At 43.2% G+C, this 17,687-nt stretch overlaps 1 protein-coding gene across 1 annotated transcript in view; it reads right to left on the bottom strand.

Annotated features, from left to right (window-relative positions):
- arhgap18 (Rho GTPase activating protein 18) overlaps positions 1 to 9,262 on the bottom strand; it is an 83,977-nt gene extending 74,715 nt beyond the window's left edge. The window contains exon 1 of the mRNA XM_008118108.3: positions 9,014 to 9,262. Coding sequence (XP_008116315.1) covers positions 9,014 to 9,057 — 44 coding nt within the window. The 5' untranslated portion in view covers positions 9,058 to 9,262. The remainder of the gene's footprint in view (positions 1 to 9,013) is intronic.
- Between the last annotated feature and the right edge of the window lie 8,425 nt (positions 9,263 to 17,687).

The raw sequence follows: 17,687 nt of genomic DNA, 5'->3' as shown, positions 1-17,687 counted from the left end.
CTCATTTTGAAACATACCTAACTAAAAATATAGTGAGATATGTTTAACATACCGTAGATACCAACCAAATTAAATACAAAATCCATTAATCTCCTTATTTTTCATAAATAAAACATCAAATAGCAAAGTAATACGGATGTTATCCCAAAACCAAACAGAGCCAGCTCTTGGCATTTAGTTAACATGAATTTCTCTCCTTCCTCCCCCAATTTCTGCCACTGTAAAAATTGGACATAATGTACCTAAACAAAACAAAACAAAAACTTGAAGGAGCCCTGATGGCGAAGTACGTTAAAGCGCTGAGCTGCTGAACTTGCAGACCGAAAGGTCCCAGGTTCAAACCCCGCGAGCGGTGGGAGCGGCAGCTGTTAGCTCCAGCTCCTGCCAACCTAGCAGTTCGAAAACATGCCAATGTGAGTAGATCAATAGGTACCGCTCCGGCGGGAAGGTAACAGCACTCCATGCAGTCATGCCGGCCACATGACCTTGGAGGTGTCTACGGACAACGCCGGCTCTTCGGCTTAGAAATGGATGAGCACCAACCCCCAGAGTCAGACATGACTGGACTTAACATCAGGGGAAAACCTTTACCTTTACCTAAAAAAACTTGAGATTAGTACATTATCCTATAAACATCTTAATCTTCTTAGGTGGTCTATCCAAGTCCATGCTTTCTTCAGGTCCCTGAACAATGTTTTTTCCATTCTCCATTCTTCTGACAATTCCTGTGACCTGCAAGATCACCATCTCTTCTTTGACATAACGCCAACAAAGTCCTCCAAAATCAAAATCTCATTTCTGATATTAAATTATTTTATCTCAACAGGTTTCTCCAGATTCCTTTTCAAATTCTAGTGTGGTTCCTCCTCTTTCATCTTTGATGAAAATAGGGGCAATCCTAATAATCTTCCATCCCAGAAGCTGATTTGAGGTTCCACATTTCCTGCTCCATATCCTCTGGCCAGATTCTCCAGGGATATATGCCTTACTTAGGCAAAAAAAAAAAATCACCTCCATTTTCATTTTGTCAGCAACTGTTTTAATTCCCCACTCAGCAACATCACTTCATTATATAATTTCCTCAAAATTACTTGATCATCTCCTAAAGGTCTCCTGTTGCACGAGACTTGAATAGCACCTTATAGTTGACCATTCCAATGTTGAACTCTGGGTCACCATAACTGGCCCATAAATGGAGCATTGTTACTAGTTTTTTATTGTTGGATTGTATGTTGTGTTTATGTTTATTACTTGTATTATTTTTAAATTGTTGTATGGTTCTGTTTTATTATGTGTATTGTACTGTATTGTATTGTATTGTATGGTTTTTATCACATTGGAAACCGCCCAGAGTCCCCTGAGGAGATAGGGCAGTATATAAATAAAATTATTATTATTATTATTATTATTATTATTATTATTATTATTATTATTATTTATCTGAACTTTCTAAATCTTCCTCCAAAGACTCTCATTAATTTATTTGAACATTGACATCTTTAATATTAAAAACCCTTTTGTATAGTCAAGGTGTTAGTCTCGGTTATACGGCACTTCCATAAATATGGTAGCACTGCGAGGTTGTAGTCTTACCCGTTCTTTTGCTGTTCCAGCAAACACAATGTATCTTTTCATCAAAACAATGCCTTTTCCCATTAACACTCTTACTTTTAAGGAACAAACTATTTCCACCAAAAAGAGGAAAAACATTTTCAAACTGTTCATTTTAATAGTACTGTATTCTTTGTCAATTTTCATCACCATCCAATTAAACTTTTTCACATACAGTACAATATTAAAAACAATCATTACAGTTTCTCTTTCTAAAAAGACAAGTCGACGAACTAATGAGTCACTGAAAAATTTAAGATTTCTTTGATTATAGTCATATATACCAGAAAATACATGACATTTTGTTTTAAAAAAGCAAGATGGCAGGCTTACTGTCTTTACAAGCTTGCTTTCAACATCATGAGCATGATAGTATCTTTCACCTTTCCCTATTCCAATCACACCAACCACTTGGATTTCCATGGTTAGTGCGCAGATAGCAAGGTTCCTAGGCACTTGGGTGATCTCTCAATGTCCCATTTATCTGGAGAGTGATTCACTGGCTAGAACTTGCCTCCGTGCCAGTGATCACTGCCACCAAATCAGCTAGCCATGCCATTGTCTAGAAACCTCTATTTAAGTGATGTTTTTCATTGACAAAATACTACAAACTACATCTTCAAAATGTTTCAACACTATTAATATGTCTTGAGTCTATTGAGGGAAAATAATATGCAATATAATTATGCATTCAATGAAAATCTCCAGCTGGTATGTAGATGGTTACTTTTTTTAAGTAGAACGACTACCCCATTTCAAAATGTATACTCCCAAAAGCATTTCACTATTTACAATATTGTTCACTTCTAATGAAACAAAGAATTCCTTTTGTTGGTTTTGGCTTAGCTCTCCAATACTTTTGAATTCTGATCCAAAATATTGGTGATGGACACCAGAGGACAAGATGTGGTGTCATCTGCATATTTTGGTAAGCACGCCCTCTATTCCATCATCTAAGTTACTTATATAAATGAATAGCATGGGGCTCAGGGATGAACCCTGTGGCATCCCACTAGTCACTTCTCTCCAGAATGAAGAAGAGGCATTGTTGAACACTTTGGGTTTGGCAGGTCAATCAATTACAACTCCACCAAACAGTAGTATTATCTGGCCCTCATTTTACTGACTTGTTTGTGAGAATATCATGGGAAACCTTGTCAAAGACCTTGCTGAAATCATGATATGCTACATGCACATTCCCTTCAACTACAAAACTTGTAATTCTATCAAAAACAAGAGAGATAAGATTAGTCTGACTGACATGAATTGTTTTGAGAAATCCGTGTTTACTTTTGGTGATCACGAGATTCCTTTCGAAGTGGTTATAGACCATCTGTTTAATGATCTGTTCTAGAATCCTTCTTGGTGTTGATATCAAGCCCACTGAATGGTAATTGTTTGGGTCTTCCTTTTTCCTGATTGGGAGATGGGGACAACATTGGCCATCCTTCAGTCTGCTGGGACTAATCTTGTTCTCCAGGATTTCTCAAGGATTATTACCAGTGTTTCTAAGATTACTTCTACCAGTTCTTTTAATACGCTTGAATGTAAGTAATTTGGCCCTAGAGACTTGAATTGATCTTGAGTAGCCAGGTATTAACATACTACCTCTTTTTCTATTCCGTGCTACATTTCCTCCACTGCATCATCTGCTCCATATCCTCTAGGTTGAGCACTGTTTTCTTTTTGGGAGAAGGCCAAAGCAAAGAAGATGTTTAACAGTTCTGCCTAAACTTTGTGCCCTGTTAGCACATGCACTTGCATAAATGGAAATGGACAGTGCAATGCAATGCATGGAAGATCTGCTATGTTCAGTGGAACGTACAGCACGGTTAGGACTACAACATAGAAAAATCCTCTCATTGTTTTGTTGCTACTGTCTGATGTGCCACACATATATTTTTTTGTAATACTAGTGACTTCTCTGCTTATGAATACTGTCTTGTCTTTTTATTAGTCTGTCTCTTCTTTGTTTTGCTCTGTTTGTTCAATGTTTCTTGCATTAGTCATTTGGATCTGTTCTACCCATTTCTGTCTCCTTTGTTTGTTGTTCTCAAGTATTGGTTCACATTTACTCTGCATTTATTTATAATATTGTGTAAATACATTTTCTAAAGGGCAAGCAGCTAGCCTATTGCAGAAACACATAGCACACATCATGCAAAGATTCTTATGGTGCCTTAAATAGTAATAAATGTTTTATAGGATGAGCTTTCATGAACTACAGCCTACTTCATCTAATACAATGCATTTTATTGTATATATCAGTAACAAGGAATGTCTGGTACTCCAAACATAGTTGGACTGCAATTCCTTTCAATCTCAGCCAGTTTAGTTGATGGTGAGGGATGATGGGAATTGTACCCTACAGCAGGGGGTTCTCAAACTTTTTCAGCCGCGAGGCCCTTTTTTAATCAAAAGTTTATCATGGAGTCCCAAGAAATGTTTATATATATTATATATTATGTATATATATTAGGCATGGGCCAGGCCAATGGCAGATGGATGGAGAGTGTTTGTGATCTAATTCACACAGTGCAAAAATAATAATACAATATTTAAAATGAAGAACAATTTTAACCAACATAAACTTAACAGTATTTCAGTGGAAAACACCTGGGACCACCCAGTCCAACCCTCTTCTGCCATGAAGGAAAAGCACAATCAAAGCACCCCAACAGATGGCCATCCAGCCAACAATAATGATGATGATGATGATGATGATGATGATGATGATGATGATGATGATAGCAGAAACCCCAGAAGAGGTGCAAGCCCTTGAGCACCTCTTGAGGAGCCCCAAGAGCTCCCCAGAACACAGTTTGAAAACTGCTGATCTAGATAACCATACACACAACCTTGGAGCAGACAGTGGTAAGATTCTCTCTTGTGAAGATGGTGGGAGCAAGAAAAAAAGTCATTTCCTCAAAGTCTTTTCTCAGTCAGGCTTCTTTGTGGAGATGCAGTCCTTTTGATAGCCTAGGCCCAAGTCAAAGAGGGCTCTATGTGTGCATCTACAGTGCAGAATTAATGCAGTTTAATTACCATGGCTCAGTGCTATGAAATCATGGCAGTTGGAATTTTACAAGGTCTTTAGCCTTCTCTGCCATATAGTGCTGGTGCCTCACCAAACTATAACTCCTGGGATTCCATAGCACTAAGCCATGGCACTTAAAAGGAGTAGCAAAGAAACCATTGTATCAAACAACATACCTACTCACTCATGAACAATCATTTTGCACGAGTTTGTATCAGCTGAAGAGACCAAGAGCAACCCTTACACAAAACATATCACAATAATCCAAATGGGATATAAGGAAGTCATTTGTCATTATGGCCAGTATTAAAGTCAATGATACAATGCAATTTATTTTGGAAACATGAAAGGTTTATGACAATATTAACAATATGCAAATGTACATTTGAAATATTTTTTAAATAATTGCTTTTCACTCCCAGAAATTGCATTTTGTTTCATTGATTAACCTTACAGCTGACTAGAAATGTACTAACATATTAATATGTTACTGATCTCACTTTTTAATACTACTGAAATCATTAAGAGGCAGTAAAACTGTTAAATGTCCCAAGAAATCAATAACTATAAATCTAAAAGAAAATAATGTTATTATTTTAAACCACCAGTTAAAATTTCCAGGCAATTGTAGACTTTCTAAAGTATGGCATAAGAAAACAAAAAACAAAAAAAAACCCAATTGTGCACCAGTTTTCTGTATAAACTGGTTGTGTTAAGATAACTTTTGAAGCTTAACAATGCCAAGTATGTTCAGTCTGATAGTCAATGAATTAAAGATCTCAAACTGAAGTACATCCATTATCCTCAATTAATCCAAGCTAATTTATTTTCCCCATGGGAAATTTTCAAACAACATTTCTCTTTGGCAAGGATTCTTAACCAGGAGTCCCTTGGGGATCTGTGGAAAGATTTCAGGGGGTCTGTGAACCTGAACTGGGAAAAAAAATCAGCCTATTTTCTTTATTTTCTCTGACCTCTAATTGAAATCTAGCAATTCCTTCACACCTGACACTAGATCACACATGATCACAGTCCTGCTGTGTAGAAACTATTGTACGACATAGTTGGCCAACTATTTGGCAACATAGAATAGGTAACAAACAGAAAAAAAATATCACGAGCATTTGAACAGATGTTGCATTGTGTTAGGTTAACAGGTATTGAAATGGTGGCATAATTTTAAAATATAATTTTGAATGATACTAAAATCAATTTTGTGTACATAAAGGTAAAGGTTTCTTCTTGATATTAATCTAGTCAAGTCAGACTCTCTCCATTACTAAGCCAAAGAGCCGACGTTGTCCGTAGACACCTCCTAGGTCATGTGGCCGGCATAACTGCATGGAGCACCATTACCTTTGCTCCAGTTGTGTCATCAAGATGCAATATACATAGAAGAGTGGCCAACCCATTTCAGTTAACACGGTTATAGAAAGCGTAAGAAATATATTAACTTTTTTCAGTTCTGTGAACATGAGTATAGGGTTAACACCTTTTTGGGTTTTGTTTTGCTGTCTGTGCACCTATTCAGCCTCCGGTGGCCTAGGGGATAAAAGCCTCATGACTTGAAGGTTGGGTTGCTGACCAGGTTCGAATCCCACCCGGGGAGAGTGTGGATGAGCTCCCTCTATCAGCTCCAGCTCCATGCAGGGACATGAGAGATATGAGAGAAGCCTTCCACAAGGATGGTAAAACATCCGGGCGTCCCCTGGGCAACGTCCTTGCAGATGGCCAATTCTCTCACTCCAGAAGCAACTCCAGTTGCTCCTGACACGGGGGGAAAAAAACCTATTCAGAATATTTCACCTCACTTTCTGTCCCTGTGAGAATTGGATTTTGGAAAATTTGGCTTGTTGTGGAAACAAGGATTCGTGAGAAAGCTTCAATGGAGACACCTTTCCCCCATGATAACTCTTTCAGGAGTGAATTTCTCTTCTGAGGGGTAGATTTCTCTTACTTCCTGTTGTCTTGGCCCCATTCTTAACGTGTCATTTATAAGTCAGATGATTGTAACTCGGGGACTGCATGTAATTTCACCAACAGGCCTGCCGACATAATTTTTTAAGGTGATAAATTTTTGTTGAAAAGAAACACAGTTTGCGATCTCAGTTTAGGAAAAAGATGAACACCAGAACCAGTTGTTGAAAGGCTGGCTGAAAATGCTTTGAATAATAGATGGATAATATTTATGCCATAATCAGGTTGCTGTGAGTATTCCAGGGTGTATGGCCATGTTCCAGAAGTATTCTCTCCTGACATTTCACCCACATCTATGGCAAGTATCCTCAGAGGTTGTGAGGTGTTGGAAACTAGGCATTGAATAGCCTGGCACCTTCCCAGCCCGACTTTCCTGAAATCCACAAGTATGTGGACAGTTTCAACAGAAAGGAAGAAACCATGAAAATGAAAAAAATCTGGCTACCAGTATTAAAAAAAAACTTTCAAATCAGGATAGTAAATAAGGAACAATACTCAGAAGACAGGGGGATTCCAGACAAGAAACACCTTGCAACAAAGGATTCCCCCAGGCAAGAAATAGCCAGGCTTTGAAGCTGCCAGGCTATTCAGTACTAATCAAGCTGGCCAATTGCAACATTCACACCTGCCTCAGGCAAACAAGAGTTCTTCTTTCTACCACCCTGAACATTCAACGGATATATAAACCCACTTGCCTAATTTCCAGCATACCTCATAACTTCTGAGGATGCTGGCCATAGATACAGGCGAAAAGTCAGGATAGAATGCTTCTGGAACATGGCCATTCAGCCCAGACAACTCAGTGATTCTGGCCATGAAAGCCTTTGACAACACATTGTGCCATATTCTCATTTCACAACACCTTGTTTGGATCACCAGCTACTTTTTAAAAATGTGTGTCTTTATTTTGTCATATGACCAAACTGTAACTTATACTGAAATATCTTTTTCAGTGTTATCATTTATTTTTCTAGTCCCAAAATTCCTATATAAAAGCAGCAGTGTACTGATCATAAATGCCCCCAGCTGACAGCACATTTGCAAACTTACTACTAATGAAAGAAAAGCTCCCACGAGGAGTTGGCATGGTATCTCTATCACACACACGTTATCTCTACGTTTATATTGATTTAAATCAGAGAAGGAAGGGATCGTCCTTGTTCTCCCATCTACCCATCTTTGCAGGGAGGGAGGTGTCAGGAGAGACTTGAGAAACTGCAAGTCGCTTCTGGTGTGAGAGAACTGGCTGTCCTGCAAGGACTTTGCTCAGGGGACGCCTGGATGTTTTTGATGTTTTTATCATCCTTATGGGAGGCTTCTCCTGAGTCCACGCATGGGGAGCTGGAGCTGATAGAGGGAGCTCATCCGCACTCTCCCCGGGTTGGAGAAGGTATCTTCACAGGCACCGCAAGGATACTGAACAAAATCTCCTGTGCCAGATCTATCCTTTTCTGGGTTGCTGTGAGTTTTCCAGGCTGTATGGCCATGTTCCAGAAACATTCTCTCCTGACGTTTCACCCACATCTATGACAGGCATCCTCAAAGGTTGTGTGGTATATTGGAAACTAGACAGGAGAGAATGCTTCCACACAGCCTGGAAAACTCACAGCAACCCAGAAAAGGCTGGAACCACGTAAGCCTTCAACAACACATCTATCCAATCCATTTTATTTTTGGAGACAAAAGTAACATTTCCTGAGAGTGACCATCATCATGTGTGCTTTTGGAAAGCATTCTCTCCTGACGTTTCAGCCACATCTATGGCAGGCATCCTCAGAGGTTGTGAGGTATATTGGAAACTAGTCAGGAGAGAATGCTTTTGGAACATGGCCATATACAGATCGGAACATTCACAGCAACCCAGCGCGGCTTTTGCACGTCTGTCAGAACACACGCGCTCCTGTCAGAAGACGGAGAGCCCTTCCACACAGCCCTATATCCCAGAATATCAAGACAGAAAACCCCACATTATCTGAGTGTGGACTGAGATAACCCAGTTCAAAGCAGACACTGTGGGATTCTCTGCCTTGATATCCTGGGATATAGGGCTGTGTGGAAGGGCCCTGAGAGAAGCGGTGGTGTGGGCGGGAGGCCAGCAGAGGGAATGAAGCTCCAGATGCCTAGGTGTGAAGGAAATCTGTGGGTGCAGGAGAAGGATAGCACGGGAGGTGAAAGGCGTGCGTCTGTGTGTGTGGAGACAGGCGGAAAGGCAGAGCAGGAAGGGAGCGGGTGGGAGAGAGAAGAGTCCTCAGGTGCTGGAGATGCGTAATTAATGGGTAAAATCCAAGGGCAATGAGTGCGCCTCTCTGAGAGCGGCGGAGAAGCGAGAGACACGGTAAAGTAAAGCAAAGTCTCCTCGGGGGCTTCTGGCTGGGGGCTCGCGCTTACCTGAAGTGCAGGTAGTGCACGAGCTTGGTCACCATGGTAACCATCTTGGCGGGCTCCACCTTCTTGCCGGAGCGCTCCGGAGCCAGGCCGAGGGAGGCAGAGGCGCCCTCTCCTTCTCGCCTCCCCAAGCGGCGTGTCCTGAGGTCTGAGCGCCTTCTGTCCCTGCGTGGGTCCTTTCGCCGGCTCGAGGGCGGGGAGGGAGTGGCGGCCGTGGGCACCGAGTGTCCTGCTGCCGCTCGCCGAGGCGTCAACTCTGCTCTGCCCCATCCCTCCCGCCTCGCCTTGGCTTAAGCAGAGGGGAAGGCTTGCAGACCGACAGCTGTCGCCTAATCCCCACCGAGGAGCATTGGCCATTGACTTCGACTGCTAGGAGGAGGAGGAGGAGGAGGAGGAGGATGCCCGTGGCAGGTCTCCCCTCATCAGCATCTTGTTCTTCTTCTTCGTCAGTGCCGGATTTAGGACAAACCAGGCCCTATGCTAGTTAAGTAATGAGACCCCTTACTTACTTGGGTCCTGAAGGAGGTAGGCCCAGTAGGCCCTACACTCTCTGCTTTGTGGCACACTCCCATAGACTACCACGTAAAGGTAAAGGTTTCCCCCTGACATTGTCTAGTCGTGTCCAGCTCTGGGGGTTGGTGCTCATCTCCATTTCTAAGTCGAAGAGCCAGCGTTTTCCGTATACGCCTACAAGTTCATGTGGTTGGCATGACTGTGTGGAGTGCCATTGTCTTCCCACTGGAGTGGTACCTATTTATCTACTCACATATGTATTTTTTTGAACTGCTAAGATGGCAGAAGCTGGGGCTAACAACAGGAGCTCACTGTGCTCCTCAGATTCGAACTACCGACCCAGAATCTCAGCGGTTTAACCCATTGCACCATCAGGGGCTCCTATAGACTTTCAACCCTATCATTATGTCTGGAATTGTTCCTTGATGGATTGTCACCTTGTCGTGGTGAGGGGGCTTGCATGTTCCAATGAGCCTGCAGGCACAACCACCAGAGAAATGGACTCCCAGGGGCCGCAGGAGAGGCTCCAGGCTGAGCACAATCTGAATACCTCAACGGCGAATCAGGCGGAAGATAACACGGTACATATTACAATGGCTCTGAAGGCAGAAGAAGGCTGCAACAGATTGAGAAGCCACAGTCGTCGTGTTAACCATGCCACTGGTTGGGACCCTCACTCTGTGAAGACTGCGTTGATCGGCTCTGCACCGACCTCCACACATTAAAAAAACTCACACAGTGGCCATCATACTCAGACAACGAGGGATCACCTAATAATAATAATAATAATAATAATAATAATAATAATAATTTTATTCTTATATCCCGCCCCATCTCCCCGGAGGGACTCGGGGCGGCTTACATGGGGCCATGCCCAGACACGACAGCACAAATCAGATAAAACATTAAACCAAGCAGTAAAACTTCAACATGATTAAAAACAGTCATAAAAGTTAATATACACAATAATATTAAAATCCCAATTTGGGTCAAAAGATCCAGGCCAAGGTGCAAAGCAATATCAAGTTATCAGGGAGGGATAATTATACAGCAGGTGTAATACTTAAAGTGCTGAATGAATCCTAAAAACAACCCAGAGGGTCTACTGCTTAATAGGTAAATAACATGATCCCACAAGGATCAGTCAACGAAGGCCTTCTGGAATAGCCAAGTTTTCAGGCTCTTCCTGAAGGAAAGTAGGGTAGGGGCCTGCCTAATCTCCCTGGGGAGCGAGTTCCACAGCCGGGGGGCCACGGCGGAGAAGGCCCTCTCCCTCGTCCCCACCAACTGCACCTGCGAAGTTGGTGGAAGCGAGAGGAGGGCCTCCCCCGACGAGCGAAGAGGTCGTGCGGGTTCATAGGGGGAAATGCGGTCTCGAAGGTAGGTGGGTCCCAAACCGTTTAGGGCTTTGTAGGTGATAACCTGCACCTTGAATTGGGCTCGGAAAATAAATGGCAGCCAGTGGAGCTCTTTAAACAGCGGTGTTGAGCGCGCCCTGTAATCTGCCCCAGTTAGAAACCTGGCTGCTGACCGTTGTACTAGTTGTAGTTTCCGAGCCATCTTCAAAGGCAGCCCCACGTAGAGCGCATTGCAGTAATCCAGTCTAGAGGTAACTAAGGCATGGACCACCCTGGTCAGATCTGACTTCTCGAGGTATGGTCGCAGCTGGCGCACAAGTTTTAGTTGTGCAAAGGCCCTCCCAGCCACGGCCGACACCTGGGCCTCAAGTGTCAGCGCAGAGTCCAGGAGGACCCCCAAGCTGTGGACCTGCGCCTTCAGGGGGAGTGCGACCCCGTCAAGCACAGGTTGCCACCCAATACCCCGATCAGACGTACGACTGACCTGGAGGACCTCTGTCTTGTCAGGATTGAGCTTCAGCTTGTTCACCCTCATCCAGGCCAATACAGCGGCCAGACACTGGTCCAGTATCCGAGGGGCTTCCTTGGAATTAGGTGGAAAGGAGTAGTAGAGTTGGGTGTCATCCGCGTAGAGATGGCACCGCACTCCAAAACTCCGGATGACCTCACCCAGCGGTTTCATGTAGATATTAAAAAGCATGGGGGACAAAATGGAACCTTGCGGGACCCCACAGGTCAATGGCCAGGGGTCCGAGCAGGTGTCCCCCAGCTTCACCAACTGGGAATGGCCCTCTAGGAAGGACTGGAGCCACTGCAATGCAGTGCCCCCAAGGCCCATCCCAGAGAGCCGTCCCAGAAGGATACCATGGTCGATGGTATCGAAAGCCACTGAGAGAACCAGCAGGGTCACACTCCCCCTGTCCAGCTCTCTGCGGAGGTCATCCACCAAGGCGACCAAAGCCGTCTCGGTACTGTAGCCAGGTCTGAAACCAGACGGCGATTGGTCCAGAAAATCCTTATCTTCCAAGAATCCCTGGAGCTGGGAAGCAACCACCCGCTCCAAGACCTTGCCCAAGAATGGAAGGTTAGAGATTGGTCTGTAGTTACTGAGGTTAGCCGGATCGAAGGAGGCTTTCTTCAAAACAGGCCTCACCACAGCTTGTTTTAGGCCAGATGGAAATATGCCCTGCTCCAAAGAGGCATTGATTATTCTCACAAACCAATCAACTAGCCCTCCACTGGCTTGTTTTAAGAGCCAAGATGGGCAAGGGTCAAGGGCACAGGTGGTTGCCCTCACCGCTCCAAGAATCTTGTCCACATCATCAGGCAGCACAAGCTGAAACAAATCCCACAAGATCGAACAGACAGATGCCTCGGTTACCTCACCTGGCAATGCATCAAGGCCGGCGTCTAAGTCGGAACGAATCTGAGCGACTTTGTCTGCAAAATGGTGAGCGAACTCGCTACACCGAGTTGACAAGATGTCGGGTGCTCCCCCGACCTGAGGAGGGTGGAGGAGCTCCCCAACAACTCGAAACAACTCTGAAGATCTATTTGTTGCAGACGCGGTGCGGGCAGTCGAGAAAACTTTCCTGGCTGCCCGCAACGCCGCGGAATAGGCCCTAATAGCGGCTCTAGACCGTGCTCGGTCAGATACATCACGAGTTGTCCGCCAGCAGCACTCTAGTCTCCTTCTCGCACGTTTCATCTCCGCCAGCTCCCCAGTAAACCAGGGAGCTGGGGCAACTCCACGCAGCGAGAGGGGACCTAAGTAAGCTCTGAAACAGAACACCTTCAAATTTACAATTGCACCACAGAAGACAGGAAGATGCTCCCCCCCCCCTTTTCTGGCAACAGTGCCCCATGCTTAAACACACCTAAGCACAATGGTAAATCCAGCTTTCTAACAAAGGCGGGGACAGAGCTTGGCAAACATTTCATCTTGGTGACACACTTTTTAGACATGCATCCTTTTACAACACAGTCATTTAGTTTTACTAGCAAACCAGAGGTCAAACCAAGCCCTTGTAAGAGAGACAAATACATACCCTGTTTCCCTGAAAATAAGATATCCCCAGAAAATAAGACCTAGTAGATGTTTTGCTGAATTGCTAAATATAAGGCCTCCCCTGAAAGTAAGACCTAGCAAAGCTTTTGTTTGGAGGCATGTCTGCTGAACAGATACAGGAGCAGGAGCGGTAAATGGACATACCATAGATTGATGTACATGGAAATAATGGTAGTAACAAGAAATTTTTGATAGGATTTCACAGTTTGTCTGGTTATGCTGGTTTGTGATATATAATAAATGTTCATTTTTTGTTCAACAATAAATGTGAATTCTTCTTCATGGAAAAATAAGATATCACCTGAAAATAAGACCCATCTTTGAGAGCAAAAATTAATATAAGACACTTTTATTTTCAGGGAAATATGATACATTGTAATCATGAAATGTATGGGGACACAACTTATCTCATGAAAACCTTTCATATATATATATTTTTTAAATATGCCATTTATTTTCTCCATACAGTCATCTGATACACCAACACCCTGCAACCCACTCACTAACGCAGTAGTTTTCAACCTGAGGTCCCCAGATGTTTTTGGCCTACAACTCTCAGAAATCCCAGACAGTTTATCAGCTGTTAGGATTTCTGGGAGTTGAAGGCCAAAGGTTCTTTATTAAAACCCATAACAAGGTCTATGCTGTCTGACTTTTTGCCACGAGCCAAATCTTCTCATGCAGCCCCAAAGTTCAGCCTGCACAGAGCAGGAAGACAAGCAGAGATCCGCCCCTTCCCCCACTGATAGGATGGTTTCACCCAATAAACATTTTCCCAATCATGCAAAGGGTAAAGTTATTTGGTGGTTGCAATCCTTCCACGTGGTGGAATCTGGCAGCCATTATCTTTTGAATTATCATGAAAGAGCAGCAGAATGTGTTTGAATTCATTATTATGTTCTGTTCTTAGACTCCTTCACACCTAGCCATGCTACCCAGGACCATAGTCAGAAGAAATGGGGGGGGGGGGGGAGAGGTTAAACACTTTTTTAGCGAATCATGAAGAGTAGTTCCATAACACAAAATAATTTAGAAATCAGGCTCCATCAAAAAACTTCAGTAGACACTCAAGACAGATAAACTTCAGTGGACACTCATGGGGATTTGGTTAATCAGTCAAAATTAATGAGTAAACCAGGTTTTTTTAAAAAAAAAACTGAAAATTTGGGGGGAGGGGGTTGAATCCCTAACCCCCTCCCCCCCCCCCCCCTTGGCTACAGCCCTGATGCTACCTGAGGCTTGTGGCAGTTGAAGACCAAAACACCTGAAGACTAGAGTTTAAGAACCAATTACTTAGAATGCAATGGCCAGTGAGGCAGACCAAAGTTTAAAGAAGTTATGGAAAATGTTGGGGAGGGCAGTGTTCAGCATGTGGAAGTTTTCTTCTAGTTATGAAGAGCTTTCACTCACTGATATGGAAGTTGCTAACCATTTTATGGGTTGACCTGGGGGAACCATGGAGTCTTTGCTAATTCAGCTTCAGGCAACGAAACATCTTGAGACTGGTGAAACTGATAGAAATGCAAGCAGATACAAAAGAATGTTTGCTAGGTAAAATAGTTTGTTAGGTATGTGGAATCAGCATGACCTTAGGAGACATGCATTGAATATCAGCTTTGTAGACATAATAGCACCCCCCCACCACCACCACTTTTTTCTTTCTTTTAAAATATGCATATGGTACTTTCAAACAAGGGCTATAGAGCCACTGTGGTCTAATGTTTTGCATTTTTACTAGGATTCTAGGAGACCAAGGATTGAATTTCCCCTCAGCCATGGAAATCCACTAGGTGACCTTGGGCAAGTCACACTCTCCAAGCCTCAGGGGAAGTCAATAGCATCCCTCTGAACAAATCTTGCCCAGAAAGCTCTGAGATATGTTTGTCTTAGGGTCTTCATAAGTTGAAAACTACTTGAATACACACAATAAGCACACATATAGGAGACCCTGGTGGCGTAGTGGGTTAAAGCCTTGCAACTTGAAGGTTGGGTTGCTGACCCGAAGGCTGCCAGGTTCGAATCCAACCCAGGGAGAGCGCGGAGGAGCTTCATCTATCAGCTCCGGCTCCATGCGGGGACATGAGAGAAGGCTCCCACAAGGATGGTAAAAACATCAAAAACATCCGGGCATTCCCAGGCAACGTCCTTGCAGACGGCCAATTCCCTCACACCAGAAGTGACTTGCAGTTTTGCAAGTCGCTCCTGACATGAAAGAAAAAAGCACACACATGACAGGGGTCTGGCTACCTGACATTTTGCCACAAGCTGAACATTTTTATGCAGCTACAAAGTTCAGTCTGCAGTTCAGACTGAACATACATACAAATGTTACTTTCTGGTTGCGGCAGGTATGTCAGACTGCCATGTTTTACAAGAAGGTGGAATATTCTAAAACGCACTCACCTTGAAAGAGGCACAAAGGTGTGTTGCAACAAATAAAAGTCGCCAGAATAATTTGAAACTCATTAAGAGACATTTTTCATATTATATTTTGATTCCCTTTATAAAGCAAAACAAAACTACAATAAGTTATAATTTCCAATTGGGCATATCATGACCCGTTAGATATAGCTGTGTAATGCGTTTTAATCCAAATGTTAACATCTTTTCTGTTAAATATGTTTTTTGTTCAATAAAGTTTGAAAATTCATATAGGGACAGAACTTTGCTAGACAATTGAGATCTAATTTCATCCTAGAATCTATTTTAATGTAAGAATGAAAAAGAGCTACATAAAGGTCAGTTCATCCATAAAATAGTACTACCTAATTTTTGATGCTGGACTGGATGAAAATAGCACATAGTGAACTGAAAGTTATGCATGTTAAGGAAAGATTAGAAAGCATTTTATTGGGCTGAAAAATATGTTGAAATAAAAAAGAACAAAATCTACACCATTTGTAATGTAAACATAGTTTTATGGTAAGCATGTATGGCATATTAGAACATGGGCCAACTACAGGCATGTAGCCAGAGGAGGGGGGCTTGAGGGGCTTCAGCCCCCCCCCCCCTGAAATTTTCAGGGTGGTCCATGAGAAGGCCTTACATTTATTATTTAAACTGCTATGTTTATTCATATCATGATCTGATCACCATGCTCAATATATCCCATATGCATGGGGGTATTGGCATAACGATACAAAAGGTTTGCTATGGTAGATCCTCTCCCGCCCAGACTCAGCCCCCCCCCCAAATCCCAGCCCCTCCCGAATCAAAATCCTGGCTACGGGCCTGGCCAATTACATCATTCTTGCTATTGAATGTAAATGTAACTAAACATGTGAAGATGTCTACAATACATAATTATTACTATGATGCATTTCAAGTCCCGTAAGTATGGAAGCACTAGGAAAAGTAAATTAGTTTGAATATGGAACTTATTTTACAGCACTTCATCTGTGTCCTTCATTCCTGTGTATCACAGGATTTCCATGGCATGAATAACTCAGTTCACATTACAGTATACTATTTTCACCAAGGAAGATCATTTGCAGTGCTTCCCAACCTTTGGGCCTCCAGGTGTTTTGGACTTCAGCTCCCACAGTTTCTAACAGCTGGTAAGCTGTCTGGGATTTCTGGGAGTTGAAGTCCAAAACACCTAGAGGCCCAAAGGTTGGGAGCCACTGATTTAGAGAGACCGGATAATGGTATTGTAATAATAATAATAATAATAATAATAATAATAATAATAATAATAATATTTTGTGTCAGGAGCAACCAGAGTTGTTTCTGGAGTGAGAGAATTGGCAGTCTGCAAGGACGTTGCCCTGGGGACGCCTGGATGTTTTGATGTTTTACCATCCTTGTGGGAGGCTTCTCTCATGTCCTCGCATGGAGCTGGAGCTGATAGAGGGAGCTCATCTGCGCTCTCCCCGGGTGGGATTCAAACTTGGCAGCCTTCAGGTCAGCAATCCAACCTTCAAGTCACAAGGCTTTTATCCCCTAGGCCATCGGGGGCTCCAATAATAATAATAATAATAATAATAATAATAATAATAATAATAATAATAATAATTTATTTGTATACCACTCTATGTCCCCAAAGGGACTCAGGGCGGTTTCCAACATAGGTAAAGCATTCAATTACCAACACAAAAATATACAATGCAATCTTAAAAAAAACATCAATATAATTACTATTAACACAACATACTCAGTTCAGTGCTGATCCATTAGATGAGGTTCAACTACCAATGGACAAGATTCCAGGGAAGGCCTAGACAGCTATGAGCGTCTGGGCCAGGGCTAGTGCAATGAAGTAACATAGAGATGGGGGTGGGTAAAGTGCAAACTAGTGGGTAAAGTTCAAACTGGGTTTCTCAATCTCAAGGCCTGTTGAGCAGCTATAAGAGGGTTAGACTAGTACAACAATGTATCATAGGGCTGGGGAAGTGGGTAAAGTGCAAGCAGGGTCCTAGCCGGTGGATCTGGGATTAATCATTTTCAAAGGCCTTTTGGAACCATCAGGTTTTCAGGTCCCTGTTGAAGGAGGATAGTGACGGGGCTTGCTTTATCTCCTTGGGGTGGGTGTTCCAAAGCATTCCAAAGGTGGGGGGCCACCATCGAGAAGGCCCTCTCCCTCATCCCCACCAACCGTGCTTGGGACGGTGGTGGGAGTGAGAGGAGGGCCTCTCTGGAGGATCTAAGAGTCCGCACTGGTATGTAGGGGGAGATGTGATCGCGGATATAGGTGCGGGCCAAACCGTTTAAATCAGACTTTAGAGAGCTTTTCATCATT

Source organism: Anolis carolinensis, chromosome 1 (assembly GCF_035594765.1).
Source record: "Anolis carolinensis isolate JA03-04 chromosome 1, rAnoCar3.1.pri, whole genome shotgun sequence".
Lineage (NCBI taxonomy): Eukaryota > Metazoa > Chordata > Lepidosauria > Squamata > Dactyloidae > Anolis > Anolis carolinensis.
This window is presented reverse-complemented; position numbering and strand designations above follow the sequence as displayed.